At 41.4% G+C, this 27,729-nt stretch overlaps 5 protein-coding genes across 8 annotated transcripts in view; 1 reads left to right on the top strand and 4 right to left on the bottom strand.

The window, feature by feature from the left end:
- The first annotated feature begins 336 nt into the window (after positions 1–336).
- Positions 337–7,327, top strand: nompA (no mechanoreceptor potential A). The gene is made up of 18 exons (XM_089590739.1): positions 337–457; positions 548–633; positions 722–983; positions 2,029–2,158; positions 2,233–2,384; positions 2,460–2,735; positions 3,241–3,552; positions 3,761–3,853; positions 3,931–4,582; positions 4,652–5,253; positions 5,330–5,508; positions 5,593–5,732; positions 5,826–5,975; positions 6,067–6,156; positions 6,240–6,585; positions 6,650–6,843; positions 6,919–7,044; positions 7,138–7,327. The coding sequence occupies exons 1-18, from the start codon at positions 382–384 to the stop codon at positions 7,325–7,327; spliced, it is 4,056 nt and encodes a 1,351-aa protein (XP_089446865.1). The 5' UTR covers positions 337–381.
- A 609-nt stretch (positions 7,328–7,936) lies between these two features.
- LOC106639273 (uncharacterized) lies at positions 7,937–8,988 on the bottom strand. The gene is made up of 3 exons (XM_014352791.2): positions 8,661–8,988; positions 8,410–8,559; positions 7,937–8,331 (listed from the first exon to the last, which is right to left on the bottom strand). The coding sequence occupies exons 1-3, from the start codon at positions 8,986–8,988 to the stop codon at positions 7,937–7,939; spliced, it is 873 nt and encodes a 290-aa protein (XP_014208277.2).
- Positions 8,989–9,540: 552 nt separating this feature from the next.
- bisc (TM2 domain-containing protein 1 biscotti) lies at positions 9,541–10,879 on the bottom strand. Its single transcript, XM_014352850.2, has 3 exons — positions 10,381–10,879; positions 10,168–10,249; positions 9,541–10,094 (listed from the first exon to the last, which is right to left on the bottom strand). The coding sequence occupies exons 1-3, from the start codon at positions 10,577–10,579 to the stop codon at positions 9,818–9,820; spliced, it is 558 nt and encodes a 185-aa protein (XP_014208336.2). The 5' UTR covers positions 10,580–10,879; the 3' UTR covers positions 9,541–9,817.
- Positions 10,880–11,498: 619 nt separating this feature from the next.
- On the bottom strand, positions 11,499–14,624 carry LOC149374948 (uncharacterized). 2 transcript variants are annotated; one of them, XM_089591410.1, is made up of 8 exons: positions 14,537–14,624; positions 14,097–14,202; positions 13,813–14,029; positions 13,514–13,749; positions 12,988–13,412; positions 12,498–12,885; positions 11,745–12,423; positions 11,499–11,666 (listed from the first exon to the last, which is right to left on the bottom strand). In XM_089591410.1, exons 2-7 carry the CDS (start codon positions 14,177–14,179, stop codon positions 11,745–11,747), a joined length of 2,028 nt encoding a protein of 675 aa, XP_089447536.1. In that variant the 5' UTR covers positions 14,180–14,202; positions 14,537–14,624; the 3' UTR covers positions 11,499–11,666. The 2 variants fall into 2 exon arrangements, with proteins under 2 accessions (XP_089447536.1, XP_089447537.1); XM_089591411.1 differs by lacking the exon at positions 11,499–11,666 and having other exon boundaries at positions 11,759–11,857.
- A 633-nt stretch (positions 14,625–15,257) lies between these two features.
- GckIII (Germinal centre kinase III) overlaps positions 15,258–27,729 on the bottom strand; it is a 107,289-nt gene continuing 94,817 nt past the window's right edge. For 2 of the 3 annotated variants that reach the window (XM_014352861.3, XM_089591779.1), the window contains exons 3-10: positions 24,418–24,583; positions 23,196–23,353; positions 21,833–22,018; positions 20,379–20,524; positions 19,930–20,236; positions 18,754–19,116; positions 18,195–18,415; positions 15,258–18,114 (exon numbers count right to left, since the gene is read on the bottom strand). In XM_014352861.3, coding sequence (XP_014208347.2) covers positions 18,105–18,114; positions 18,195–18,415; positions 18,754–19,116; positions 19,930–20,236; positions 20,379–20,524; positions 21,833–22,018; positions 23,196–23,353; positions 24,418–24,583 — 1,557 coding nt within the window. In that variant the 3' untranslated portion in view covers positions 15,258–18,104. The remainder of the gene's footprint in view (positions 18,115–18,194; positions 18,416–18,753; positions 19,117–19,929; positions 20,237–20,378; positions 20,525–21,832; positions 22,019–23,195; positions 23,354–24,417; positions 24,584–27,729) is intronic. The other variant, XR_016293007.1, reaches the window with a different exon arrangement.

The raw sequence follows: 27,729 nt of genomic DNA, 5'->3' as shown, positions 1-27,729 counted from the left end.
TCGCTTTTTTTTATTATTATTAATAATGGAAATCATCAGGAGTACGAGTGTGTACTTGTAACAAGAAGTGTTTCCTGTGTTTAGAAAGTGAGATTTTTTTTTTTTTTTCGCGCGAGTTTGGTCTATACGAAATGGGACGAATTTTTTCGCTCGGTACGATGGAGTTTTCACAGTCGTGGTAAGCCAATACATTCGTTGGGCCTGGGGCATATATTTATATTTTTAGGTAAAAACGTGCAGTTCGAGACAATGCCGATTTCTTATTTATTTATTTATTTATTTATTTTCTTCTCTATACGAATGAAAATTAATCGCAACACCAATTGCAGTCCCACTGCGAGTGACATGACTACTTGATGGTGCCGGTTATCAGACTTCAAAATGATAAGGATTCGTAATATGCTCAGTATGGTTCAAGCTATAACTGTTCTCACGGTGTTGAAGATGCTCGTCAACGGTGAGGCCCGCAAGTGTACAATTGAAGCAGTTTTTTTTTTTTCTTACTTTTTCATGTACAAGCATTCGTCAATCCAAATTTTCTTTGCAGCGCAAACTACGTGTAATGGTGGAGCGGGTAGGCTCGCCTACGAAAGACTGCCGGATCAGCAATTGCAGGGCTTTGACGACGACGTGGTGAGTGATGACGATGATCCCCGATCCTATGTGATTTTTTTCATCGATATCTCGAATAACATTGCAAAAAAAAACTCCAACGCATCAGATAAGGGACTCTGCCCCGCCGTTCCGGGTGCTGGAGAGATGCCAGGACCTCTGCCTGAAAGACCGCACGGCCACCAACAACCTGGTGCGCGCCTGCTCCAGCTTCGACTTCCAGCCGGGCAGCAGGATAGCCTCGTTCAGCGGGGCGGCCGAGTACGAGGAGAGCAGCTGTTACCTAAGCTCCGAGCAGGCCCAGCCCGAGGGTATCGGCAACCTCATGATGGTACCGAACAGCGTCCACTTTGCCGAGATCTGTTTGACGTGTGAGTTGATACATGTAATATATATAAAAGTACTGCTTGGGCGCGCGTGTCTCCTTGTACGCCCGACTGTACCGGACGTCCCTCCACTTGAGGAGCCGCGCAGTTTCATAATATACTTTTGCCGATAACCTTGGGAATAAGGATTTTTCATTGCCAATCGTATATTATGTGAGAGAGAAAGAGGACAAAAAGCGATACACGTACTCATTAAGTGCTGGTGTATGTACACGGGAACGAGCCGATGTACAATTATACACCGTCCCAAGTTCAAATTCTAAATTACATACGGAACGCGCCGATTGCTTTGTTATTTTCATCCTCTCCCCCCCGTGGATGCGCGAAAATCCGAAATTCCCATCGGCGAGCTAATCCGAGTTCCGCGTCCATTGTTTCGCGCCGACGTCGACCTTCCCCCCTTTTCGGTGCATCGTAAACTCATCTCTTTCGTAAGTTTACGGCGCGGACAACAATCGTTAAGTACCCAAGACTTTGCGCGGACGATATGATGAGGTAATCATGAGATGATGTGCACGTTCACGCAGTTCTGGATTCTTTATTGTACCTGATGCCTATACGTGTACGGGCGCACGCATTATTTTCGATTCAGCGCGATTCAGGAGAAGAGAGAGAGAGAGAGAGAGAGATCATGCTCGTTTGAATGACAATGGCGCGAACAAAGAAGGCATCGACAATGCGATTCAAAGGGCGAACGGAGCGTGTGCGGGTGGAAAGGAACAAAAATCACACACGCACGCGATCGTCACGCATCGGCGCTCCTGTGTCCACGCGTGTATGTATACATGTACGTGTTTGTGATACTTTGTTGCAGCGTGCATTTTTCACGAAGTATAATATACATGTATTATTGTACGTATACAGAGAGAGGGCAATGAACAATTAGCGCGACAAAAGACGTTTGCGTTGTTTTTTGCGCCCAAAAGAGAGAGCCGATGATTTTTTCGCGTTGCGTCTTTGATCGCGTATAATATATTGACGCATTGTCGACCGATCCGATTGTTCCTTTGCCGATTGACGATTCCCGTAGCCAACCGAATAGAGAGGGAATGCCCGAACCGGCGCTACGTTTTCGAGAGGCACTCGCGGAAAAAGCTCAAACTCCCGGCTACGGATGTGAAGGAGGTCACCGCTGCCAACAGGACAGAGTGCGAGGATCGGTAAGGGATCGTTTTTGCTCTCCGTTGTAGTCGCGTGGTGGTATGATATTTACCATCCTTGCCCCGCTCAACAGGTGTCTGAACGAGTTCAGCTTCGTTTGCCGATCGGCCACCTACGACGTTTCCATGCGCAGTTGCTCGCTCAGCCGATTCACCCGGCGGACCCATCCGGAGCTACTCGAGGACAGCGCCAACTCGGAGTACCTGGAGAACACGTGTCTGAACGGTGAGGCTTTGCGAGAACCTATTCTCGAGATCGGTGGTGTCGAAAAATTAACAATGACCGCTATGGTTTCTCCAGCCGAGCACCGTTGCGACGGTCTGTCGGTGTTCATCAAGGAGGAGAACAAGCGTCTGCGGGGCCCCTTCGAGGTCGACATCTACACCAACTTGACCCTGGACGAGTGCCAAGCGCTCTGTCTGAGGGCGGAAAAGTATTTTTGCCGAAGCGTCGAGTTCGACGAGCAGACTCGTCAGTGCATCATCTCGGAGGAGGACTCGGTTTCCCAGAGGGACGACGTTGGCGTCAGCAACACCCCTAGCTACCACTTTTACGACCTCGTTTGTTTGGACAATCGTACGATTTTCGTTGATAATACCTATTTACGTTTAAGGGAATCTCGTAATCCTGGCACACAATGAGCTTTTGTTCCAATAAATCACTTCTTTTTTTTTCCTTTCATTCATAACTTTGACGACCTGATTTCACAATCGCAAAAATTCCACTTTTGGACGCACCGTCGCACTCATATTTACGCCACGTAATCACCTCCGCACATCTCCCGTGTGTCGCAATAAGTTATAATCACACCTATTCTCTATATATCAATCCACAACCTTCTTGCACGTGTACGTTTCACCGCACCAGGTGCACGTGTGCATACACGGTTTATCGGGAAAATAACAGTAGAAGGAGAAAATTGAAAACCGTAATAAGCCGGCTCGTCGAGGGAGAAACAAAATATTACCACCTACATTATAATTATACACGATGTAAAATATTGTACGAAAGAAAAAAAAGACCCACATGTACATAAAGCCGAGCCGTGCGATGTAACACAATGCTCGCTTACGAAACCCAGATCCATCCATAGCACGAGGCTCCGAGTATCCGGACAATAGCGTCTCGTCCCACCTGTACTCGGACGGTCGCCGGCCGGACACGGCTTTCCAGCGTTTTCGGAACTCACGGCTCAGCGGGGAATTCCACTCCGAGATAACCGGCAGGAGTCTCACCGAGTGCCTCGACGAGTGCCTCAGACAGACCAGCTTTCAATGCAGAAGCGCCGTTTACTCGGAGCACTATCGCACCTGTCGGCTCAGCAGGTTCAACCAGAAGGACGGCCATCGCATCATTTACGACGCCGATTACGACTACTACGAGAACCTCATGCGTGAGTCACAAGTTATTTCTTACTTTTTTTTTTTTTTTTTTTTTTTTTTTTTTACGATCGCTCGCCAAGTATATTTTACACGCTTTACTGCTCATGAACCTTGACGATCGAGTGATTTAGTGAGGATGCGATGGATTATCCAACGGAAGGAGCGACATGCGTATGTATTTGCACACACCGCGTAACAAACACACTTGTTTTATTGCAGATCAACACTTGGATCACGATGGACAAACGGCGTACCGACCGGATCCCTTGGGCCAGGATACGAAGCATGGGCGGCCGTTTCTGGGAAGACCTGGTGAGAACACGAATCCAACGTGTCCCATTTTTTATTTGACCAAGATTCGACAGTAATCTTTTCCATGTGAAATACAGGATATCCAGAAGACTACCCGAACGGAAACAAGCCCAACAACAAGTATAACCCAGCTTACCCGGCCAACCGCTATCCGACCCACTACCTACCGGGCGACGAGCGCTACCCTCCCCCGGGTCGTCCGTACTACCCGCCATCCGGAGATCGGTATCCTTTCGACGAGCGTTATCCAGTTGGCGATCGGTATCCCATTGTTAACCGATACCCGATGGACCGCTACCCGGCTGTGGACCGTTACCCCATGGGCGATCGTTATCCCATAGGTGATCGGTATCCGACCACCGAGGACACCTACCCAATGCGTCCACTCGGTGCTGGTCGTTATCCGAGTAGACCTCCTCCACCTCTGATTCCCGCTCGCCCGGGTCCATCCCGGTTCGCGGGGGTCATTCACCGATACCCAGTGGTTACCTCGCTCGACCGACCCACGGGGTATCCACCTGGTCCGAGGTACCCCCTTGGCTCAACGGGATTCCCACCTCCGCCCGATGAACGCTACCCATCTCCGGCGGTGCCCACGCCGCTGGATCGCTACCCTTTGCCCGACGACTCGTTGGATCGGTATCCCGGGAACATGGACGCAAACCGACTGCCCGATCGGTACCCCGGGGAAAGGTTCCCGGACAAGGACGCCTACCCGTTCGCCGACAGGTACACAAAAAAATTGTGTGTAACGAAAACGACGTGCTTCAATAAAACTTTACGCAATGAAACTCGCAGGTACCCTGGCTACACGGGCAAGAACTATGTCGAGCGGCCCATGCCCGTGAGCAACAGCGGTCCTTACCCACCAGCTCGGCCCTCGACCGGCTACACGGGCGCCAACAACGCCCTCGGTCCAGGAGGCCCAGAGGGTCCGGTCGGAGTCCCGGTAGGCGGTCCGGGTGGCTACGACGAGGGTGGCATAGTCGGTGGGGGCTACATCGGCGAGGGTGGCGTCTACCACAGCAGGCCGTTCGGCAACGGCGGAGGACCGATCATCGGCAGGCCACCCCTGGTGTCGCGTTGCGACGAGCAAGAGAACTTCCGCCAGGTCAGCCAGGGCACGCGGGTGCGCAAGCCCTTCGTGCGCCGCTACACGACCGCCGCGTCGATCCAATCGTGTGGCCGCGAGTGCGCGGACGCCCGGGACTTTGTCTGCCGGTCGTTCAACTTTAGAGCCTACGCCGCGCTTTACGGCGCCGAGAGGGACAACTGCGAGCTCACCGACCGCGACTCCAGGGACATGGATCTCGGCAATCCGCTCTACTACGATACCTCGTCTGACTACGATTTTTACGAGAGGAACGACGGCAGGCAGAGCAACGACGAGTGCCTAGACGGTGACTTACTTTTTTTCACTCTCTTATAACATAAAACAAAGGGTCGTATATCGATTGCTCGGTTATGTCGCTTCAGTGAGCCAAGTTTGCAACGAAGACGGTATGGAGTTCACGTTGCGCACCCCGGAGGGCTTCATCGGGAGGATTTACACCTACGGGTACTACGACCGGTGCTTCTTCCGTGGAAACGGAGGGACGGTCAACGTTTTGAGGATCAGCGGGGCCCAAGGGTACCCCGAGTGCGGCACCCAACGAGTAATATTTCATTATTGTTCTACACCTAAGGTGAATCGCGTGTACTATAGTTGATCGGTAATCGTCTTTTGCTGCGTGTTTCAGTACGGCGATACCATGACGAACATAGTGGTGGTTCAGTTCTCGGATTACGTGCAAACTGGGCGGGACAAGCGCTTCAACCTGACCTGTTTGTTCCGGGGCCCCGACGAGGCCGTCGTCACTTCCGGCTACATAGGCGCGGGGTACGTATACCCTAGCGTTATCTTTACACTGTAAACGTATATACATGCATAGGCAATATCAATTAATCGTGGTAATGTGATTGAACATCTCAGTAGATCCGGTGCACCTATACCCATCGAGTATTTACCAGCCGAGAATACGCTGAGCTCGCGAGTACGGCTCCTGATACTCTATCAGGGACGGCCAACGACCACGATTGCCGTGGGAGATCCGCTGACCTTCAGATTGGAGGCTCAGGATGGGTATGGCTTGAACTTTTTTTTTTTTTTTTTTTTGCACCTATCACCTTTTGCACACGATTCGCTAACAGTGATGTAATGAACCTCGCAGCAGCTACAACTACGCAAACGACATCTTCGCGACGAACGTCATCGCGAGAGACCCCTACTCCGGAAGGAGCGTCCAGCTCATAGACAGATACGGGTGAGTATTATTTAGGGAAAAAAAAATAAAAATAATAATAATAAGTTACGACAGTCTGACCGTGGATTTTTGGATGTCTCTAGGTGTCCAGTGGACAATTACGTGTTCCCCGGACTGGACAGGCTGCGAGACGGCGACAGTCTCGAGGCCCGGTTCAACGCCTTCAAAATACCCGAGTCGAACTTCCTGGTGTTCGAGGCGACCGTGAGGACTTGCAGGGACGGTTGCCAGCCGGCCTTCTGCTCCTCGGGCACGGGCCGAAGCGAGCCCTCGTACGGGCGTAAGCGCAGGTCGATCGACGAAGCCGAGCTGAGGAACGTTACGTTACCCGGGATGGTCAACGCGACCGAGGAGATCGTCAACGGCACCAGTGCCAAGGTCAAGGACGCCACGGAGGCCCCGGAGGAGTTTGTCAGGGAGATGATCGAGGTAGTGGAAAGGTCGTTAAGACGCGCGCCCTGGAATTACAAAGGAGGATATATATATTTTACAGGTTTACGACTCGAGGTACGACATGGCGAACGACAACCACGGCGAGGAGAACACCATATCCGAAAAGAGAATAGCCCCCGTGGTGATCGACACAGTCTGCATCACGCCGAGCGAGTACTACGCCCTAGTGACCGCCGTGGTCGTTCTAGCCGTGTTCTTGGCGTCAATCGCTCTCATGATTACGATCATTTACAGGTACATTATATACAAACACATACAACGAAGATGTAAGTACATCGTGAGAAATCATCATTCGGCTCGCTCTTTAAGGAAATACGTCTACTCGGTGGCAGTGAAGAATCGTCAAGCCGACAGACAATCGCACGACTGCGCCCGCAAATCAGCGGACAACTTCTCCTTCATGCGCTCGGGCATGCAGAACCCGAGTCACTCCTCGTGAGTACATACACGCTTATCGCGATCTCGAAATCACCGACCGAGAATCCGAGTATCTATCGAGTAAATAGCCAATTTGATTTTTACTTCTAGACCGATCGCCCGATCGCTCGGGGGCATGATGGGCCGAAGCTCCTCGACGGCTCTGGCCGGGGGCTCGGTGCACCGGGCGAGCTTCGACCCCAGCGAGCCCATCTACACCGATCCGTCGCTGTTTGAGGTTCCCCGACCCGCTACGGCTGAGCCGAACAATCTACACGACGAGAACTTTCGCATTATGTGAATCGTTATTATCTATTAGTATACGTACTTCGTTGTTGCATTTTGATTTGAAGAGTGACGAGGAAAGTATATAGTAAGTATTAGGAAAATATGCATACATGTAAGCGCGAAAAAAATCCAACAATAGTACATATTAATCTATCCATACATATAACTGGGAAAAAAATACATTTTCCATTTTTAATTTTCACTTTAAGTGGACGGACGTCGCTTCCGTTTCGCAAAACTTTTCAACACACTTCAATCAACCCCAGAGCCCTCAGAGATAAGCTTTCACGTACTTAAAAACACGATGAAAAACCAACAAATAAAGTTACTTTAATGTTAATAATATGATAACGTCGGTACGGTAATTTGATCCCAAACTGCCAAAACTGCATTTGTAAATTGTATACAATAACCATATTTATATATTACATAACTTATACAACGTAACGAAATCCTTAAGTATAATAATATTATGATTATATATCTTAGCCAATAACCTACAACCTATGTATTTTTATATATATATATACATGCACATATTATGTATCAACCACGTGTATCAATAAACTCTGTAAACACAAATAACAATTGTAACGACGCACACGAATAAAAAAAAGCCTCTTTAAAAAGCCCCGTCCTCGATCTTGGCGTCGTCGCACTCGTCCCTCAGTTTTTGCAGCTCGTAAGTAACGCAAATCATGCGCATCCTGGCCTCCTCCTTCCTGTACTCCGCCTCCTCGAGCTTCAGCCGGGCCTCTTCCTTGAGCAGCGCCGCGGTTTCCAGCTTCAGCTGCGCCTCGGATATCGCGTACTCGTACATATCGTTGCTCTTCTGCGTTTTTATGCACGGCTTCGGGGTCACCTTGCTCTGCCTGCACGTGGGCTGCAGCTTCTTCGGGGACGATGGCGACGAGGTCTTCCGCGTCTTTTGCCTCTTCGACGCTGGCTCGAGGCCAGGGTCGTCCACCAACTCGTCGTTGCCCTCCTGCTTGTCGTCTACCGCGTCCTCGTGAAAATCTACACAGAATTAAATCACCACAGGTGTGTAAAATCACATTCCCTAGATGTTGTTTTCATCTCGTGTATGGGTTATACCGTAGGGCTCCTTCTTGACGTCGGTGCAACGAAACGTGGGTACCATGAGTCCCTCGAAAGCAAAGGGCTCGGACTCTTTTGGCTGAAAAACGACGTTCGGCGGCAGTCCCAGGGTACTCGCCGGTGGCAGCTGCATCGTCAGGTCTTGCGCGGATTTACCACTTAAACCCTCGTTGACCCGGTAATCACTGTAAACCCCCACCCCGATCACGCACAATTTTTGTAATCATGTACAATGCACTTGAGCACAAAAGCGGTAAAAAAGGGGCACCGTTTGTCCGCGTCGCGGTTTCTCTTGTTGGCCTTCATGTTTTCCCAGCAGCGGCGCAGTTGTATGGATGACCTCGAGTTTTCCGAGCCGACGAGCGAGTTGTACTCCTCCGTCAGCTGGGACCAGAGTGACTTGCGCCTCGACACGCCCTCGGTGCTCCCGTTACTGCTCCTAGCGCAGTCATCCTCGGTGTTGTTTTCGTGGCCGTTGTGCAGGTGCTTGGCTATCAGGTTCACGAGGATTTCTCGCTCCTCGAAGCTGTACGTTTTACGGGTGCCCTTGCCGCTCGCCGTTGAGGTTGAGGACATGTTCGGGTATACTTATGGCTGATGCTTATTTTGGCTTCGATTGGCCGATGTTACTGTGACAACTAAGGGTCTCCGAGGCGACCGATAGATCGGTTGCGTTATACTTAGTGTTGAAGAAAAAAAAAAAAAAAAAAAAAAACGCCGAGCGTACTTTATTAATTTAAGGACAATGTGCGCTGGGCTTCAATGCGCAATTGAGGTATAGGTTCAAATTGACATGTCAAGCTAATAGGGGCACAACTAGTGTGTGTTGATTAAGTTGTGTAGCGATTTTTTAGGAAAAAACAATCGTAAAATACAATGAGAGAGTTGTATTTCGAGTGCAATATATTACTTTTATCTAGAAAAAAACCTTGTGTAGCATGTTAATTTGCAAAGTTACGAGAAAAAAAAAACATGCAAGAAAACTAATTTACTGATTAAAGCATTAGTATAGTGAAATACAAATTTCCTTCCTCAAATATATGTGCTTTGCATTGGAAACAGTAATAAATGAAAATTCTGTAGTACTACCTTCAATGGTATATTTCAAACGATTATTCAATAGCGCAGTTAAAAATATACATCAAAATACGTTATACCATGTTCTCAGAGTCACAAATACTTTTATGCTCTTTATTTGCTTGGACAAACTACTCAGATATCTTAGAATTAATGATTACGTTACCTGTTACCTATAACTTTTTACAACGTAATGGAATATTACATCAGCAGAGCAGATTCAAAGTTACCAAGAATTTACTTGGCTTCCCAAAAATCATTTCACTTTTAAACTACAGATGTTTCAGTAAGCATAAAACACTGTAATTCATGAAAACTTCATTTTTTGTCACCAATCATACTGTGGTACTTTGTACGTAAAGTTATCACTTGTAACAATTGTCACTCCAGCTCCGTAGTACGGAATAACATAGTGGGAACCATCAGCTGGCCCAACTATTTGTGTAGCTATCAATATCACATCACAAAATTGTCCAATAAATAGAAAACCTAAGGTACACAATTTGAGGAGTCCAATTCCAGGATATCCAAGGTAAAACCTGTCTACTCCAAACATTCCCAAAAATATAGACAGTAATAGAGATGTTTCAAATGAGTAGCCATTACTGAAATAAAGCAGATTAATCATAAAACGAGTTTTAGAAAACTGCATGTTTCATGAATAGTAATTGTACGTACGTCCACTTGCAAGGTATGTCTTTCTTGAAAGTATTGTTTTGGGTTTCTCGACAGATAAGTCTATCAGCTGCTAAACATACCACTGAAAAATATTTATAATATTTCTATTACACATTAACTGTAACTTTACTTTCTTTAAAAGGTTAGGTAAATTTTTCAAAACACTAAGAAGCTAAATACAGTGTGTTCTAAGGTTGTCAATGAAATACTCACCACTGGCTCTATTCTTCTCCGTGCAACCTTTGGGCTGTTGAGTTTTGGGATCAATAAAGTCATAATCTGGATGAGGACAGATATACTGCCCCATTCTAAGATTATTGCAAGAAATAGTGATAGTATCATTTGCACCTATTGTATTTAGAAGAATAAATAACAGCAGAAAAATAAAACGGATTTTAATAAATCTTGTCATTTTTGTTGCTCACACAAGAAAAATTCAATTAAAACACCATTTTGTAAAAAATTTAATCAAAACACTTTTTCATCCACATTAAAGTTGGTACTTTGTTATTGTTATACATTGACCACATTGTACACAACTGACATCTGATACTGACATGCGAATGCGGTGCAAAACAAATTCCGATAAGAGTTAACTAAAGGTCAATTTTCATGGTCGCTGGTTTGCCAGCGTCTATAGCGTCTGTCTCGATACTCTTGATCAGGAATCTACTGCCGGGAAGGAGGGCGCTAATGCCAGACGCCCAGACAGCCTCTCTGAGCCAGTGAGCCTCATTCTTACAGCTTCCAAATCTTTATTTGAAACTTTCATTCACATCTAATTGGTACTTTAGATCAGTTCAAATCCCACTATTTACAAAATACAGTTTCCAACAATTTAGAGACATACAAAATTGAAGAACTCAGCTGTAGTGTCAAATACAAATGTAAATACTAGTCGATTGTGGTTAACCTTTAAAGCTCTCATAATATATTTTGAGTTTAAACACCAAGAATCAACAAAGAGGATCAGACTCACTATATACCAGTTAAGAGATTCTATGGAATCAATGAATTACTTTCACGGATTATTGAATTTATTGGTCGCATAAAGACGGGTAGATGAGAATCGTTAACTGTTACTATTGTTGGTTCTCTCATATAGTATCTATTTATATTAATCGAAGTACCTAAAGTGACATACTATCGAATTCCTTGTCATTTAGTTTTTTCTCAGTACTTACTTTTCTACATATAGTGAAGTATTTAATTACGATATTGTAAGACGAAATTTCATGAAAAAAGTACTTGTCACTCAATTGTATAGACTTATCGTATTATCGACGACTGTAGTTTTTCAAACAACATTTTCTCAATAAATAACGAAATGATTGACAAATTTGTAATAACTATTAATATTTTTTCTGTACAGTCTAATTAGTTAACATCATTTTCAACCATATCGACACTTTCATTGGCATCTTCATCACTATCCTCATAGGCATCCTCATCAGTTTCATCATCGGCATCTTCGTCGGAATCTGTTTCTGCAGCTTGATCTAATTAGAAAAAAAAAATGGTTGGTTAAAATAATTGATAAACTATACTTGAAGTAAACAATTTTAAAATGTAAATACCTATGTTTGTATCGATTTTCGCAAGTTTTTCAAGTCTCTCATGTTCAAGTTATCAAAAATCTTCCATACGATTTCATCCGGAAGGCTTTTCAAATTCATTATCTGTAACATATCTAAAAGAGCTTCATGAAGATGATTTTTGGCAGCATCTAATATTTTTCTTTTCTCGAGTGCCAGATTGATGCGAGTTTTTATCACATGCTCGAAAAACTCATTGTTAAAGAAAGAGTTACTTCGGTAGAATAATCTGAATAAAAGCGAGCACGTATCAAAGTATTCCTTATTATTAAGTAATTTGACAAGGGAATCTAGGGGCATCATAATGATATCATAGTAGGACATTTCATGCCATACTTCGAATGTTTTTAGTTCATCAAGCTTATTGCTGCAAGTGGAAACAATATTTGACAGCACTTTATTCACTTTAATGATTCCTTTCAGGGCTACCAAGTCTGAACTCAAATTATTCGAACGTGAGAGCATGGCATAGAAAAAAGCTACAAGATTTATCCGTCTCTTCCGTTCTAGATATACAAATGAGTATGTAATAACTTCACTGAAGGCATAATATATCATACTGCTTACAATATTGTGATCCTTGTACTCCCAAAATAAACATGCTATTTTCGAAAAAACAACTTCGTTTTCGGTTTCCCAAATAAGAAACATTCGAAAGTACCTATTACACAAACGTTCTTTGATCAACGTAAATAAATTAAAAAATAAATTTTTATTACTGATCGAATAACTAACCTATGGCTTCGGAAACCAGCCTCTAACAGCATTTTTGTGGTTCTATAGAGACTTACAGCAGCAGCGAGAGCTACACTCATGTCTTCGCAAAAAAAATTTTTTTTCGTCAAATCAACGTAATTAAGATCGATCAGACGATCGATTAAATTCTCGTAACCTACAGTAACGGCAACAAGGAGTTCATCTAATCGTAAGTCATTCTTATTAAAAGGAATCCTCAGTTCTCCGGCGGTCCGTAAAGGTATATCAACCGACTTTATTTCTTGAATGCCTGTGATTTTAGTCAACATCATGAGCAGCAAGTCTCTATCGTTTCTCTTGTTTATTTTTTTTACAGCTAAATAAAAAGGCGTTTCATCAATAACATTGCGTGCACGCAAATCCGCTCCTGTTAAAACATGTTTACATTTTAATTGTTAGCTTAAATCACTGTAACACTTTACAGCCGAACAAAATTTGAATTATTACGCAAAAAGAGTTTTTAATTTACCGTATTCAATAAGTAGTCTACCAATGGCGTTAAACTTATTATTTTTTCGGGTTTTACCGTGTTCTAAATCAATTAGTAAATGTAAAGGTGTATTGCCAAAATTGTTTTTCACGTTAACATCTGCTCCATTCTGAAGCAGAGTTTTGACCTTTGATTCGTTCTTATTATTGACAGCGAGATGCAATTCCGAGTTACCCATTTCAATATCGAAATTAATTCCCTGCTGAAGTAGTAACTTTTTGAGGATGCAGTTTTCCTCATTTAAATGATGGTTCGTGGACTCAATATAGTGTACAAGAGCTTTGGACGAATACTGTCCATGAGAATCTATTTCAGCTGCATTTTTGAGTAAGTACTTAAGAATTTGCCGCTGATCTGGTTTACATGCTTTGAGTAAACATTTGTAAATATTTTTACTCTTTGCACTGTAAAGAACAAAATAACATTGTCACGTGAAAAAATTAAAATTAAATTATCATGCAGAATATTCGGTAAGAAACGTGATAAGACACTTAGTATATCTTACCCACACGCTACGAGCTTTTTTATAAGATTCAGAGAGTAATTAGCAGCAACTGCCAACTCTAAAGGCGTACAGTCATCAAGATCAACAGTATTGGGGTCAGCCTTGTGATCCAGCAACATCGTAATGATTGATTCGGAAGCTTTCCATTCTAAAGCAGTAAGCAAAGCTGTTGTACCAAAGGTAGTTATGATATTAGGATCAGCTTTGTTTTCCAAAAGAACCGCCATCCCTTTGATCTATTTAATATTAAAAATTAAAAATTGTAGTGCCTTTTGTTATTTGTTTGAGAAAAGTGTTACCTGATTTCTTCCCGCAGTTAAAATCAGTGTTGGATCATAGCTGGGATTCTGGTTATCCCTTACAAGCATATTAACATCTGCTCCATAATCAACAAGCAGTTGCATCATTGGTAGTCTGTCATCAGCTTGTTGGGGGTTGACGTAAGAAACATGATCATAGACCATTTGTAATGGTATTTGAAATTTAACGTTGAAATCATTAACGCAAGTTGGATCTCTAAATCGTGGATGAGAAAAACAAGGGAAGATAAAATTGCATAACGTACTCGGACAAAAATTATTACCTCTGCAAAATTTCACGTGCTAGTTGAACGTTGCCAGAACGCACTGCATCATGGATAGATTTACCCTCAGAATCCGGCATCATGAGGTAAGTGTATGTTTGTTGTACTTTTTATAAATAAAAAAAATAAAAAAAAAATAAAAAAAACATGAGCTTAGTGTCTGAATTTTCCTAGTCAACCCCAATAGTTTTCCGATATCAAATACTACAGCCCAATAAAATCAGTGCGTGCAGATCAAAAGTAAATAAAACATAAATGACAAGTACGTGTACCTATCACCTTATCTATTAAAAATTTTCCGACTACAGCTTAAAGATTGACCTTAAGCAACATGCAAATAATTTTTCAAGTCGATAAGTCATGCTCATTCTAACTTAAAAAGTTACACTATTTGTCATTTAAAGTTATTACTCTTAATTTATTTCAATTAAAATATATACCTGATAATCCACCTTGACAACTTTTTCACGTTAGCGGAGGTTTTCAATTTTGTATAGGTTAAAATCTGATCCAGTGATCAGCCCGCGTTTGGCGTTTCTGTAGAAGAAAAATTTTAAAAGACACAGCTATATAGATAGCGCCGTTTGCCGGAGAATTTTCCGAAAAAGAAAAGGGTACTTTTTAGTATTAAATCAGCCACGCTAGATGGCGCTGATTGAATTGGCCTGTGGGGATCCTCTCACACATATGTACGTACACTTCGGCTCTCCGTCCTTCTCCAACCATCCGCTAGGCGTCTAACCATGTCACTCGACCTTCTCGCAAGTGCCCGGATTTCATGTTGGTTAATATATAACGGCGTTTAAGATTGAGCTAGGGTATCCCCACCGATATAGGTGTCTAAGGCAGGGAGCACGTCATCAGCCTTACTGATGAGTCCTGGCGTGCTCCCGGGACGAAACATCAAATAATATTTTCTCACTTATCATGGCATCACTTGATAGCCATAGGCCGAGGCCGAACCGAGTGGCGGCGAGCATAAAATCGAATACAACAGACTACGTTGGGTTCTATATTTACAATTAGAGGCAGTGGAACAATTACTGGTGGTAATTATTGTTATTATTATTATTATTATTATTATTATTATTATATGGAAAAACTCTTTAAAATGAATGTGGAAAGGTATGGCACTTGCATGACCTTATAAGTAAAAAGCTGTTTCAAGTTATGAAATAATTTTATTTTTATTACACAACAAATACAATTAATTAAAATATTTCAAGTTTGATAAAAAAGAAGTAAAAGTATTTATTTCTTTTTTTTCCTATCGACAAATCTATCTAAAATTAAAAAGAATTTCTTTAAGGAATAACGATGCATGTAGGGTATGCATAGTATGGCAGCGACGCAAGAGTAGTTTTTTTTTTTTTTTTTCTATTATCCTTGTTCAACATTTAGCAAAACTTGACTATTTGCAACTTGGAAGGTAACAAATCAAAAAAAAACAATACGCAATGAACTGAATTCATTGGTCGAACAATGGGTTAAGATCAACAAGTCGAGCATTGTTGAATTTTTTTTTATTGTATCGTCACTTGAGTTTATCGCGCAACGACAGCTATCTTCGTAAGCTGAATTTAATAAATTTAACTGCTCGATGCTTATGTCCCTTGCCTTTAGTTATGTGTCTATTTTTTTTATGTTTGAATCTCAACCAATCACACATCTCCGTCGCTAATTAATACTTAGTCTTATTATCATTTAACTTTACTCTGTTTCTTTTTCATATTTGTCATCGTCTTTCCTTTTTTTTATAATAACTCTGTCTCCAATACTTTTGTCGACTTTCTTTATTGACTGTCGCTCTTTCTCTCGTTTTTTCTTTAGAATCTTAACTTTATTTTTATCACGATTTGCCTTTCAGTTTTCACTTTTTTATTATTTTCATTTACTCTCACGAAGAATCCGCCTACGAATTATAATATTTATATATGTATATATATTATAATTATAAAATACATTAGTGTACATTTACAAACAACGTGGATTTTTTTTTTTTTTTTAAACATCGACGTCCTGCACAACGTTTTAATATACGTGGGAACTTGCGTGATACGCGAAAAATAATGTAATCCAGCAAATGGCATAGTTTGTTTTTGTTTTAACTTTGTATTGTCTTTTATTACATATTTTATTTTAAAGCCATTCGAAAAGAATCAAATGATTTTGAAAAATACCATTGCAATAAAATGACATGCACAATCCAATGGAAACGAAGGCTCGAATCCTTACAAACTAAAACCAAATGATGTTGGATTGTAAAATATATTCTGCTTGTAGTTCATGTTTCACTTTTACAATTAACAACAGTTAGCTTAAGGTTTATTTCTATAACTTTGTGAATTGCAAAAATTAAATCACTTTGCTCCCTTGACTATTTTGAGTATATGTCCTGTTAACACTCTATTTCTCTTTCTTACATTCTTCACCTTTTACAATGCGGACGATTATCAGGACGATTCAGCAGGCACGTCGACAGTTAGAACAAGATATTTCTATATTTTTTAACGCCCTAAATACATATTTACAAAGCCTCTAGTAACGAGGCCAAAGTTTCTTCTTCTTTTTTTTTTTTTTTTTTTTTTTTTTTTTTTTTTTCTTTTCCCTACTTCTGATTTAATTGTCTTTCTTTAACGGAATCCAGAATGCGCATTATTTCGCTTGCTTGATCAATTCGTCTATTTTGCTTTAATATTTATATTAAAAATTAACAAAGCATGTCACTAGCATTGCTCCGAGTTATGTTCACTATTATTTTCTCAAAACGTTAGGTTATTTTTATTGTTATTACTATTATCTGCAGAAGCTATCGTTTACTTTTACTAAAAATCGCACGAGAGTCTGAGACACTTCGTCGTTCAGCTACACGAAGAGCGAAAGGAAAGATCTGAGGCAGTCTTTAACATCATCTTTATTTTACATTCATGAATTATGAAAAATAATCAGGTGTCTAAATGCTACGCGAGTGGAAAAATAGGTTAAACTTTTTGGAATCAATGTCTACTTTTTGTTTATTTGTTTGTCTTAAAAAGCACGTTACGCACGCTAATACACTTTCTCATTAATATCTAAAAATTTATCTTCATTTATTTTTTGTCAGTATTATTTATGGACTACTTGTCTCATAATTGCTATATTTTATAATGTTCTTTTTTTTCTTTTTCTTTTTTTTTTTCTTTAATATTTTGTACTTAAGGTTTTAATTTTTTAAATATTTTTTAAAACGTTACATTCTGTATTAACATTTAATCAGAGAATCTAAAACATTTGGCACTGCAACAATAATACTTTAATCAAAACGCAAATCAATAATTACTTTTCATAATTCATCTAAAATAATCACAAACGCGTGTACCCTCTATGTAGAAAAAAAAAATGTATCGTCCGAGGCGACTACGCGACATACACTAACGCGAATTCCGGATACAATTCTACAATGAGGCAAGAACAAGTCAACAAATTTACTGACCCTCTATCTCGTTGGAACGTCCAATCGTACGAACTTTCAACAACTATACCTAATCATTGAAAAAAGGAAAAAAAAAAAAAAAAGAGATTTAAAGAAATGTTCTCCAAAACAAAAGAAAAATGTCGTGACAGCTGGAAAGCATTCATCAAATTCCCTTAACAACTTAGCTCTTATCACTTTTTACGATTACTCTTAACAGATGCAACGGAAGAAGCGAAAACTAAAAAAAAAAAAAAAAAAAAAAAAAGAGATAGATGAACGAAAACCTAGTTGCAGGCGCAACGCACGCGATCCTGGGCAGATCAGGCGTGACGTCCGACATCCGGAAGGTATAGTGGTCAGATGATCGCGCTGCATCAGGATCTTCCGGGTGTGGAGTTGGTTCTGTAAATCAGGTATCGTTAACAAAGTTGAGGATCTCGACGAGCCCAGGGGAGGAAGAAAGGGAAGAGCGCACCTGCGCGACTCGCCACTTCTTAAAGGGTCAACGGATTATCCGACAACAGTCTTCTGCGAATCCTCGCCCTCTCACGTCCCTACGTATCCCTAGGAAAAAAAGGCAAATTATAATCTTCAATAACAAACGTTGATTCGAACGAGCAGCGACGAGGCGTAAGTATGCTTACTTTAAAACGACCTTTTCCATTAGCATGGAAAGCCGAGCGTCTGAATGATTGGTCGGGAGCAGCGCTTTAAATATCTCCTTGACGAAACTCTCGCTCATCCCTGGCGACGTTCTCTCCGCGACTTCGAAGGCACCTCTCAGCTCGTCCAGCGCACCGACATGTCTACTGGAATTGCTGGCGTCGCCATTGTCCCTCGCAGCGTACTGGTATCTACGCTGCAACTGCATTCAAAAATCATTATTATTGTTAGTGCTATTTCTCAATTATAACACTTCACGCAGTTGTTCCTTACGAAAAACTTTGTAACAGAAAAGTATAAAATGACAATTTTCCTATGCCCATCAACTCGATGCACGTCTAAAAGCAAACGTAACTAAATTCTACCGGTTAATTAATCCTATTGTCCCGCAAGCCATCCCGACCCCACTGAAAGGTCTCAAAAAGCATTGTCCCAGCTGAAACCCAAAACTTTTCATCCCCCGAGTTTTCAAACATCCCAAGCCCGACTCGAGCCAGCTAACAACGAACTGGAAAAAACAAACATAAAGGAAGTAATTACATCAGACAGTAGTGGAAAAATGACGCCGTTGACGATGGGACTGCGCGGATGTTTGAGTTCCTGCGAGCTCCTCGGTCTCTGTAGCTGCTGTTGGTGGTGGTGGTGATCCCTTAGCTGTGGTTTTTCCTCGTTGCGATGCTCCACGAGCACCTCGGACTTGGTTTTCCGCTCGCGCTGTTCTCGGCTGTTGCTCACGGCGTTGCTGCTGTTTTCCTCGTTGTCGCGTTCGCGGCGACGCAGCACGTTGTCCCTGTCCTTGTTGGAGCTCCGCAACGTCGATTCTCGGCTCGACGAGTCGTGATAGTCGCGACCGCTGCTGTCCACCACCGACGACACCTTTGGCGTTCCCTCGTGCGTCCGAGACTACAGGAGTGGCCAATATGAAAGATTAATGTTTCTATTGCTGTGACTGCGTAATTTTTTTTTTTTTTTTATTTAATTTAATTTTTAAAAAAAGGGTATCACGATCTGGTTTTAATTTAGTTTGCGTTGGCGGTAAAATAAAAAAAAATATCTATATATATATATATTTTTAATACATAACAAAAACTCATTACCGAAGAAAAGCACACGATGAGCACGGCATTGATCAAACGAGCCGGTGCTCGTTGCATAAGTAAATCAATAGATGCATCCTCGGCACTTGTTTGTCTATAAATAAACAACCTCGGTACGTACAACGCATTGTGCGAATTTTTTGGAAGCCGACCAAAATACCGCGAGGACCCCTAATCTCATTAACCCGCAACTAGAGATGAAAAAATACTACTATTTCCATTTTATCAAGCCTACCCTTGCGATGATGTAATCACCAGGTTGTTTTTTTTTTTTTTTCAATCATTGTTATTGTACACACGAGGCCAATGGTGTTTTTTCGAACGGTATATAATCGAACGCGACGGAAACCATCAATCTCCAGCCCCGATGCAATACGCAACGCGAAAAAGCAGCTCGAGCAAACTTTCTAGAAATGCCGGCTTGAGTAACAAGGTCTTATTAAATAAGTCCCGAACGGTATACGTGTGCGCTTATTACATACAGAAGAGAAAGAGTTGGACGGACGGGCGAAAGGTGGATAGAAAAAGTTTCTCCTCGTTTCCGCAAATAGTACATAGGTGCAACATATATATATACATATAGATCATCATAAGCGTTATTTGTAAGTAATGTATGTACCGGGGTGTGCTTGTTCTGTATGGAAATGTCCCTGGAGTCGTTCTTGTAGTGATTGACATTGGACTCCTTGGGCGGGGACCTGGAGGCACCGTTCGCGTGCGGCTTGCTCGGCTCCTGTTCCCGCTGCTGGGGCCTGTGGTTTGGCGTATGATTAGCGTTCGACGACGTACGAGATTGTTGTTGCTGCTGTGGCATTGGATCTTCGCGCAACGCCACGGGCAACATCGAGGGTCCCTTCAGCCCGTGCGGTCCTTTAACTGTCATTATCCACGGCTCGTCCATGTCGCTGTCCTGCTTGGACTCTTCCCTGTGACACACATTTGTAGGGGGGATGGTCAACTTTTGCATTTTTTCACGGGTCAAAAATAATAACGCTGTCAAGCTTTTCAATCGGGAAAAAAAGGTGGTGCAACGTCATTGCCTATACTACAAAAAGGGCTTGGACTTACGAGTCTGAATTCTCACTCTCCGTCTCGGATTCCTCGCTGCGCTGCGACTTCCACTTCTTGTACCTGTCGATCAGGTCAATCAGGTACGAGTTCTTTTTCGCCTTGCGGATGAATTGGAACTTTAGCAGCTCCTTTGCCGTCGGCCTCTGTAACAAAGCGTGTATATTAACATTTTCTTTTTTTTTTTCCATTTCATTTTTTATGACGAAAGTTGAAATATACGAGGGCATAGTCAGACTTTGACACGATTGTTTTATGGCTTTTTAAATAATTTACAAAAAACATATGTTTTACCGAATGAAGGGCAGATATAAGTACTGTACATTTTTGATATTGTAATTTATTTTCAAGTATAAAATACTCTGTTATTTTTTCTGCAACTTTGACTATATTCTTTGAGTCCAAATGGTTTTTTCTTCCAAATTTTAATTGGACGAAAAAACAAATTGTTGCCAAGCAAAATCAGTATTCACAAAAAAAAATTTATCATCACGAATAATGAACTGTAAGCTTCAATAAAAAAAAAAAAATAAAAATAGAAATGTATCCGTGCCCAAGTACAAACTTAGTCGTTGCGGGGGTATTCACTAACGGCCAATTAAATCAACAGAAGAACCACGTTATGATTTGGCTGAATCGTCGCGAGACTCGAAAACCCTTTTCACCATTGCGCAAGCAAACGCTCAACGGAGCCGTGGTGACGGACGGACACGGGTCACGGTAAACGCGCACGTATATGCGTGTGTACCGGCACCTTATCACTCGTTGAAATGATTTTTTTTTTTCTTTTTTTTTTTTTTATTTACCGAGTCGCCACCCGCTGCTTGTACACGTGTGACTCAGCGCTGGCTTTGATCTCGCTCGGGTTTCAGCGCGCCCGTAACGAATGATGATTTTTGCATCGAGGCATATCGAGTTTCGACGTGCCGAGTTGACGTTCGGCGATTCAGACCCGCGATAGGGGAGAAGGAAAAAAAAAAAATACAACCACGGGATCACAACGAGATCGACGCGTTTGTTTACCGATACCTTGAATCATTGTTGACGAGCCCGTACGAGTATATTTTATATATAATTTATATTTACGATGAATCGCCAAAAAGTCGAGACGATGATACAAGACGCTCAGCAAAATGCAAACTTTTGGTGAGCGCGTTTGTTATTACGCAAGTGCATCGGGCAGCCGATCGTTATCCGATGCTTCGATATTTCCTTCGACAATATAACCCACGTAAGTATACCTATACCTCACGCTTTCGACTACACAGGAAGCGGAAGGTCAAAAGGGAGGGGGACTAAAATAATCATTTATCGTGATTCGTCTCCATGAGCGGTGAGTGATTGAGACACGTTCACCGAAAAATCGGCATTTCGTGGCGCTAACCGATCCGAGTACGAGTTTTACTTGGAAGCACCACTGAGAAAGGAAGAAGGGGGGAAAAAAAGGCACTCACGTTCTCGGGGTCCTTGTTTAGACAAGCCTCGACAAACTCCTTGAACTGCTTGGTGTAGTTGCCGGTCAGCTGGGGTGGGTTGTTCTTCGGTATGAGGAACAACACCCTCATGGGGTGCAAGTCGCTGTTGGGCGGCTCGCCTTTGGCGAGCTCGATCGCCGTTATACCCAGTGACCAGATGTCCGCCTGTAATGTATTTTATTTTATTTTTTTTCAACATCCAACATATTTTGCAGGCTTGTTTTTGTTATAGTCCTCCTCCATTCGTATCATCACGATCGAGTTGAATTAAACGCACGTGGTACGGGTGACGCGGGCAAAACAGTTTCATTGACAAGATGATATGTACTAAATTACGCGCGTGGTGCACCAACTGTCGGCGAGTGTACTTACGTGATATTTTCGACTTGACGTCATACGCATACATATGCACGTGGTTTATCACAAGTGGACCGATTCCCCGAAACACCGATGGTGCACGTTTGTTTATGAAACGTATTTTACAAGAGTGATTCGGGTTATTGGCTTATCAGAGCATAAGTTGGCTTGTCGAAACATGTCAGCATTATCAAATTGTATAAATGGGTATGATAATAGTGAGGACGTGACTCGCCGATGAGGTTTCTTTGAATTTCATTGTCCCGAGTGGACTCGGATTCGTTTGTTGTGACAAAAAATTTGGTTCTTGTATACTAACTCTGTGTCATATCTGAGAGACCACAAGCTCCGTCTCATCTTCAAAGTCGATCGAGAACGAAACGTATAGTTATAGGAATTGTAAATATACTCTTAATTAACTTCTTTATATGAATTGTAATTAAAATTATTTTGTCGTTTAGTACATAGTATGTATTTAAATACAACAATTATATAAAGTACTTTGATTTTTTTGTAATTGTAACAAAATATCAAACAAAGCGCGTTAACAAATTAATGCATTGTTTCAAATAAAGTGATTCAAACTTTTTTATTTTTTAATTACAATTGTTTACATATTTTATTTCAAATTAACAAAATATATTACTGAAAAAGGGTAAACACAATTGTGTTCGATATAATTGTCTGAAATAAATCACCAATGACATATCGAGTAAATGATTTAAAATAATATGTCAATGAGAAGAATGATGATTTGTTTAATTTACTAAGTACGGTTGTACTTACAACTTTGATCAACATTTTTTTCAATTACTGTATTTCAAATAAAATAATTGTTGTAATACATATAAAATAATCTTAAGTACTAATAATTGCTACCGGAAAAAAAAAAAAAAATGTTTTTGTCAACTACAATCGTATCGGGTTATAAAATTTCCCATCTCTGTGGGTATATACCGTTGAGAGCACTTAAAAAGACTCCTACCTTGGAATCGTAGGCGGACTGTTTGATAACCTCCGGTGCCATCCAAAAAGGCGTGCCGACGAAAGTGTTGCGCTTACTGGTGGTATTCGTCAGCTGGCCCGCGACTCCGAAATCCGCCAGCTTTACGTCGCCCATTTCACTTAGCAGAACGTTCGCCGCTGTAATTCCAATCGCGTAAATGATTACTTTTAGTGTTTTTCACTAAGCACTACGATCGAGATTTAATTTTTTTTTTTTTTTTTTTTTATCTCGGTAATAAATCTCTTTCAGTTCGCAGCTCTTTATTTTTCTTACCAAGCACGTATTTTTTAATTAATATACAAAAGAATTTTTATTTTTCTCGGATCGGTAAAAGTGATCGAGTATAAATTTATCGGTTATCACCAGCGTCAAGCGATAATATTAAATGCCGATCAAATCTCTTTATCACTGGCTTGGTATTTCAACATTACTCGGTAATCAATGTATCGTCTATTTTACGTAAGAATTGCATGAAAAAAAAAAAAAAAAAAGTTCAACACATCCCACTGTAACTTCAACTCAACTCAACTAATCAGGGAAAGATTCGAAATCCCACTCGTAATAATCCCTGCGGTATCCAATAAGGTATAGTTGGCCAAATCCCTTTCAAATGAAGTTCCATCGTTAGCCCCGCGCGCGAGTGCCGTTCATCGTAACTATGCCCAACTTCTGCGAAAGCGGCTCTCAAAATTCGCTCAAAGTTGGTGTTGTCTCTATACTCTGGGCGTGCGATATCTTCCCTATCTTTGATCGTAATTGCAAGGGTACCGTCTTCGGAAAACTGTCCTTTTGTTTCGACAAAAAATGCTTGCTGCTGAAATTTTGCTTTGTCGGCTGGTCAAATAAGAGTTTTTTTTTTTTTTTGTTTTTTTTACGGATTATTTACTTTTCCTGCGAGATCTTTAAATTTATTGTCAAAAGAATATTTTTTTAGACGATAACACGAGGCAAAAGACCGTGTGATGCAATATTTGAAGAAAGCGCCCGTCATTTAGTTCAAAGTTGGAACAAGGGCCGGACCGTGAGGGCAAATTCTCAAGAAAGAATAGCTTTTGGACCGAGTCCAAGGTACCTAATATTTTTTTCCACCTGTTTTTCAACCTACGGGTATATATCTCTGCTGCTTTTTTTCACGATTTATAGTAATCCTCACTGCAAGATGTGATAGAAAAAAAAAAAAAAAAAACACCATTTCGCTCACCTTTAATATCGCGATGCAGCTTACGCTCGCTGTGAAGATAGTCGAGGCCTTTGAGTACCTCCCTGAGGATGACCGCTATGTGCATCTCCTCGAAACTCCCGGCCTTCATGAGATCCAGTGCCGAGCCGCCGCCCAGATATTCCATGATGATCCACAACTTTGTGCCCTGCAAAAATAAAACACGTTTACCATCGAAAATTCGCTCGTTTGGAAATTAATTTCAAGGAGAGAGCGCGAGGCTCATTATTTAATTAGGTATGCGCGGGAGCCCCTGCACGATTGTTAACTTTTTTTTTTTTTTTTCATACAATTTACTTTTAAATTAAATTTCCTTTTTTTTTCTTTCTTCATGGTGGGTAAACTCGGATGTACACGGTGTTTTTGCACTCGGGTGGCCGCGGTGAGCGATTTTTATTTTACTCGCAGTTGTAATCCGAGCTCTGCATCAGCCAAGTACTTAATACTCGTGTATAAAGTGTGGATTTAAATTAGCCCGCGATAATTTGAAAGTAATTCGTATTTATGCTGAAAATTAATTCAAGCCGGCTGCCTCGTATTTTTTTTTTTTTTTTTTTTTTTTTTTTTACTCGTAATAAACAACGGTGGATCAGATTAGCAGAGCCTCGCATCCTACACGTAAGCAGCAGGTCTCGTAAATATACACTGAAAACAAATTTCTTTAGAGTCAAGAAAATATTTTTACTAGAGTAGTTGCAAGAAAATAAACTCTTGAAATAAGAGTATCTTTTCTTACATTGAGAAAAAATTTACTTTAAATGAAAAAACATTCCTTATTTTAAAAAATTTCATCTTGTTTCAAGAAAAAATTTACTTGGAATTACGCTACTATTAATTAGCATAAAGAATTTTCCTACTAAAAAACAGTGTTATATATATATTTTTGTTAGATAATTTTAGTTAATTTTAAAACGCTCGATAAAACCTATTAAAAAATTTAGTTTTTGATGAACAAAAATTTTCCCAACGCAAACGATGCATCAAACTTTTCCTAAAAAAAAAAAAAAATTCTAACGCAAAAGCGGCCACGCACCCACCGTTTCACCACCTTGATCGCTCCTCGTGAAAAATGATGCGTAGTTACTCACCTGATAGCCACGCAAGCGCGAACGCACAAATAAATCAATCAGAACCAAGATTACCCAATTCGCTCGTAAATCTATTAGAGAAACCTGTACAATGCGTCGCACCAAAAATAAAACGAGACCACGCTCGTCTCGCGTTGCTGTGCGTATGGAGGCCAAGAGAGGATCAGGGCGAAGAAAAAAGAGGTGAGCTCTACCCCCAATAATTAAAAGCTTCGAATACTTCGGCACACCTGAAGGGGTAAACGTGATTACGCCCCCGCGAATGTCGGAAGGAGCGAGAGAACGAGAGAAAATTCGATCCCACCGATGACGCCTTACATGTGTGCAGTTCGCGCTTACGAGGGAGCTGTTGACTGGAGAGGTTGTTGTTGGTATGAACCCCCGTATCGATGGCTAAGCAGCAATCTACGTGTGCTATATGTATACACTACGCGTTTGTATGTTCCCACAGAGGCTTAATTATTACGGCGCCCCCCACGACACTGGCCAATCTCTGGATTACATTCGAGGGGTAGTGCACGGAGGTGATTTTCCTCTCGGCCCTTTGTGGATAAATCCTCTCGTTGCACCCGAGTGCCTCTCTTATGTTGGTTGTTGTTGTTGATTTTGATTACGGACCAAAAAAGAAATTGTCGCTTACTCGTAGAATTTTTTTAATGGTTTTTGCTAACGCTGCTTGTATAAGGGTGCGAGCAAAATAAAGGCCATGAAGTGTTGTAAAATTGTAAAAATTGGGCAAGCGCAGGTGCGATCGTAAGCCTTGAAAGCACTGTAAATTCTTTTGACTTACGGCGAGGTCGTAGAGAAAGTTTCAAGTGTGTCTGACTAGTACACGACCTGTTACTACTTGCGAGAAAAATGTCGGTGCAGTATACGAACACTTTTTTTTTTTTTTTTTTGTTCTTTTGTACTTTTTATGGAAAATGATGCCTCTTTCTCGTTTTTTTATTTAAAAGGTAAAACTGCTGCGTGTTATAATAAAATAACACGGTTTTCATCCTATGAGTATTTTCCAAATAGAATACCAACGAGAGTGCTTAATCATTTGAGGAGAGTTTTTCAAGCAATTTATTGTAAATACAATTTTTTACTGCCAATTGTTATAAAATTTGAGATTTACCATTTGGATTTCGTCGGTAACTTTCACAAACAAGTCCCAAAGACTTACATCAGGTGAATTACGCAGATAGAAAACTTTTATACCTTCCAAACGTCTGTCCAAGGCTATCTTTCCTCGGGTATGATATCCAAATAATGAGCCATGATTTTTCTCCACTACTAGCTCCAACATAAAAGTTTACTCAATATTATGCCCGTAAACGTAATAAAAATATTCTTTTTCCACGCGAACGAAATAAATATAAAAAAAAAGGACAAAGTTTTACGACAGCCATCATTCGGACGATTAGACGCGATAGACGAGGAGTCAATAATGACAACAACAATCCAGGGCATAAAAGAGCAATAACACCATAACAACGGAGCCAATAGAGTTCACCGGCGACTCTAACTTGCACCAAGCACTCGCGAAGCGCAATAAATGCAGCGCCTTAATGGCCAATCTCAATATAAGCGTCACTCGGATCAATTAAATTCAATCGGAACCCCTCGACTCTCCCCCTCTTGTTTTCTTCCTCTTTCGCTCTCTTTGTTTTTCCCACGTCCCTTTCATCCACCCCTTCTCCCTCCCTCATCTTAGCAGAGAGCGAACGACCCGTTAATAATCTGCGCGACGGCCGGCCAATCGGGTGATAAGGGAGCAAGGACGCGAGCGCGGTAATCCACGAGTGTACTTCTTTTTCTCGCCTCCCCCCCCCCTCCCTTTTTTTCCAACCATTTCCAGTCTGTAAACCATACACCTTTTCATAGTGCTTATCCCTTTGCTGTTACATGTCTCGGTCGAAAAATGTTCCTGTCAATTCTCGGAATGGTGTTTGCAGAGACAATAACGTCACGAGCGGTGATTGTTGCTGTCACTGTCACAGTGATGGAGACCGATATTTCAAGTCATAAGGGATGATTTTAGATGCTGATGAGCTTGTTACCATCACTATTTTTTTTTTCTAAGGCTTCTAGCGAAATGGAAATTTATAACTTTATGGTATAAAAAATAGGGGAAAACATTTTTTTTTTTTTTTTTTTTTTTTTTTTTTCATCTATTAGAATTCAGAAAATTATTTTAGAGTGTACCAATTTCGAAAGAATT

This window comes from Copidosoma floridanum, unplaced genomic scaffold (genome assembly GCF_036245765.1).
Source record: "Copidosoma floridanum isolate Cflo_tuat_1 unplaced genomic scaffold, Cflo_Japanese_pri ptg000013l, whole genome shotgun sequence".
Lineage (NCBI taxonomy): Eukaryota > Metazoa > Arthropoda > Insecta > Hymenoptera > Encyrtidae > Copidosoma > Copidosoma floridanum.
This window is presented reverse-complemented; position numbering and strand designations above follow the sequence as displayed.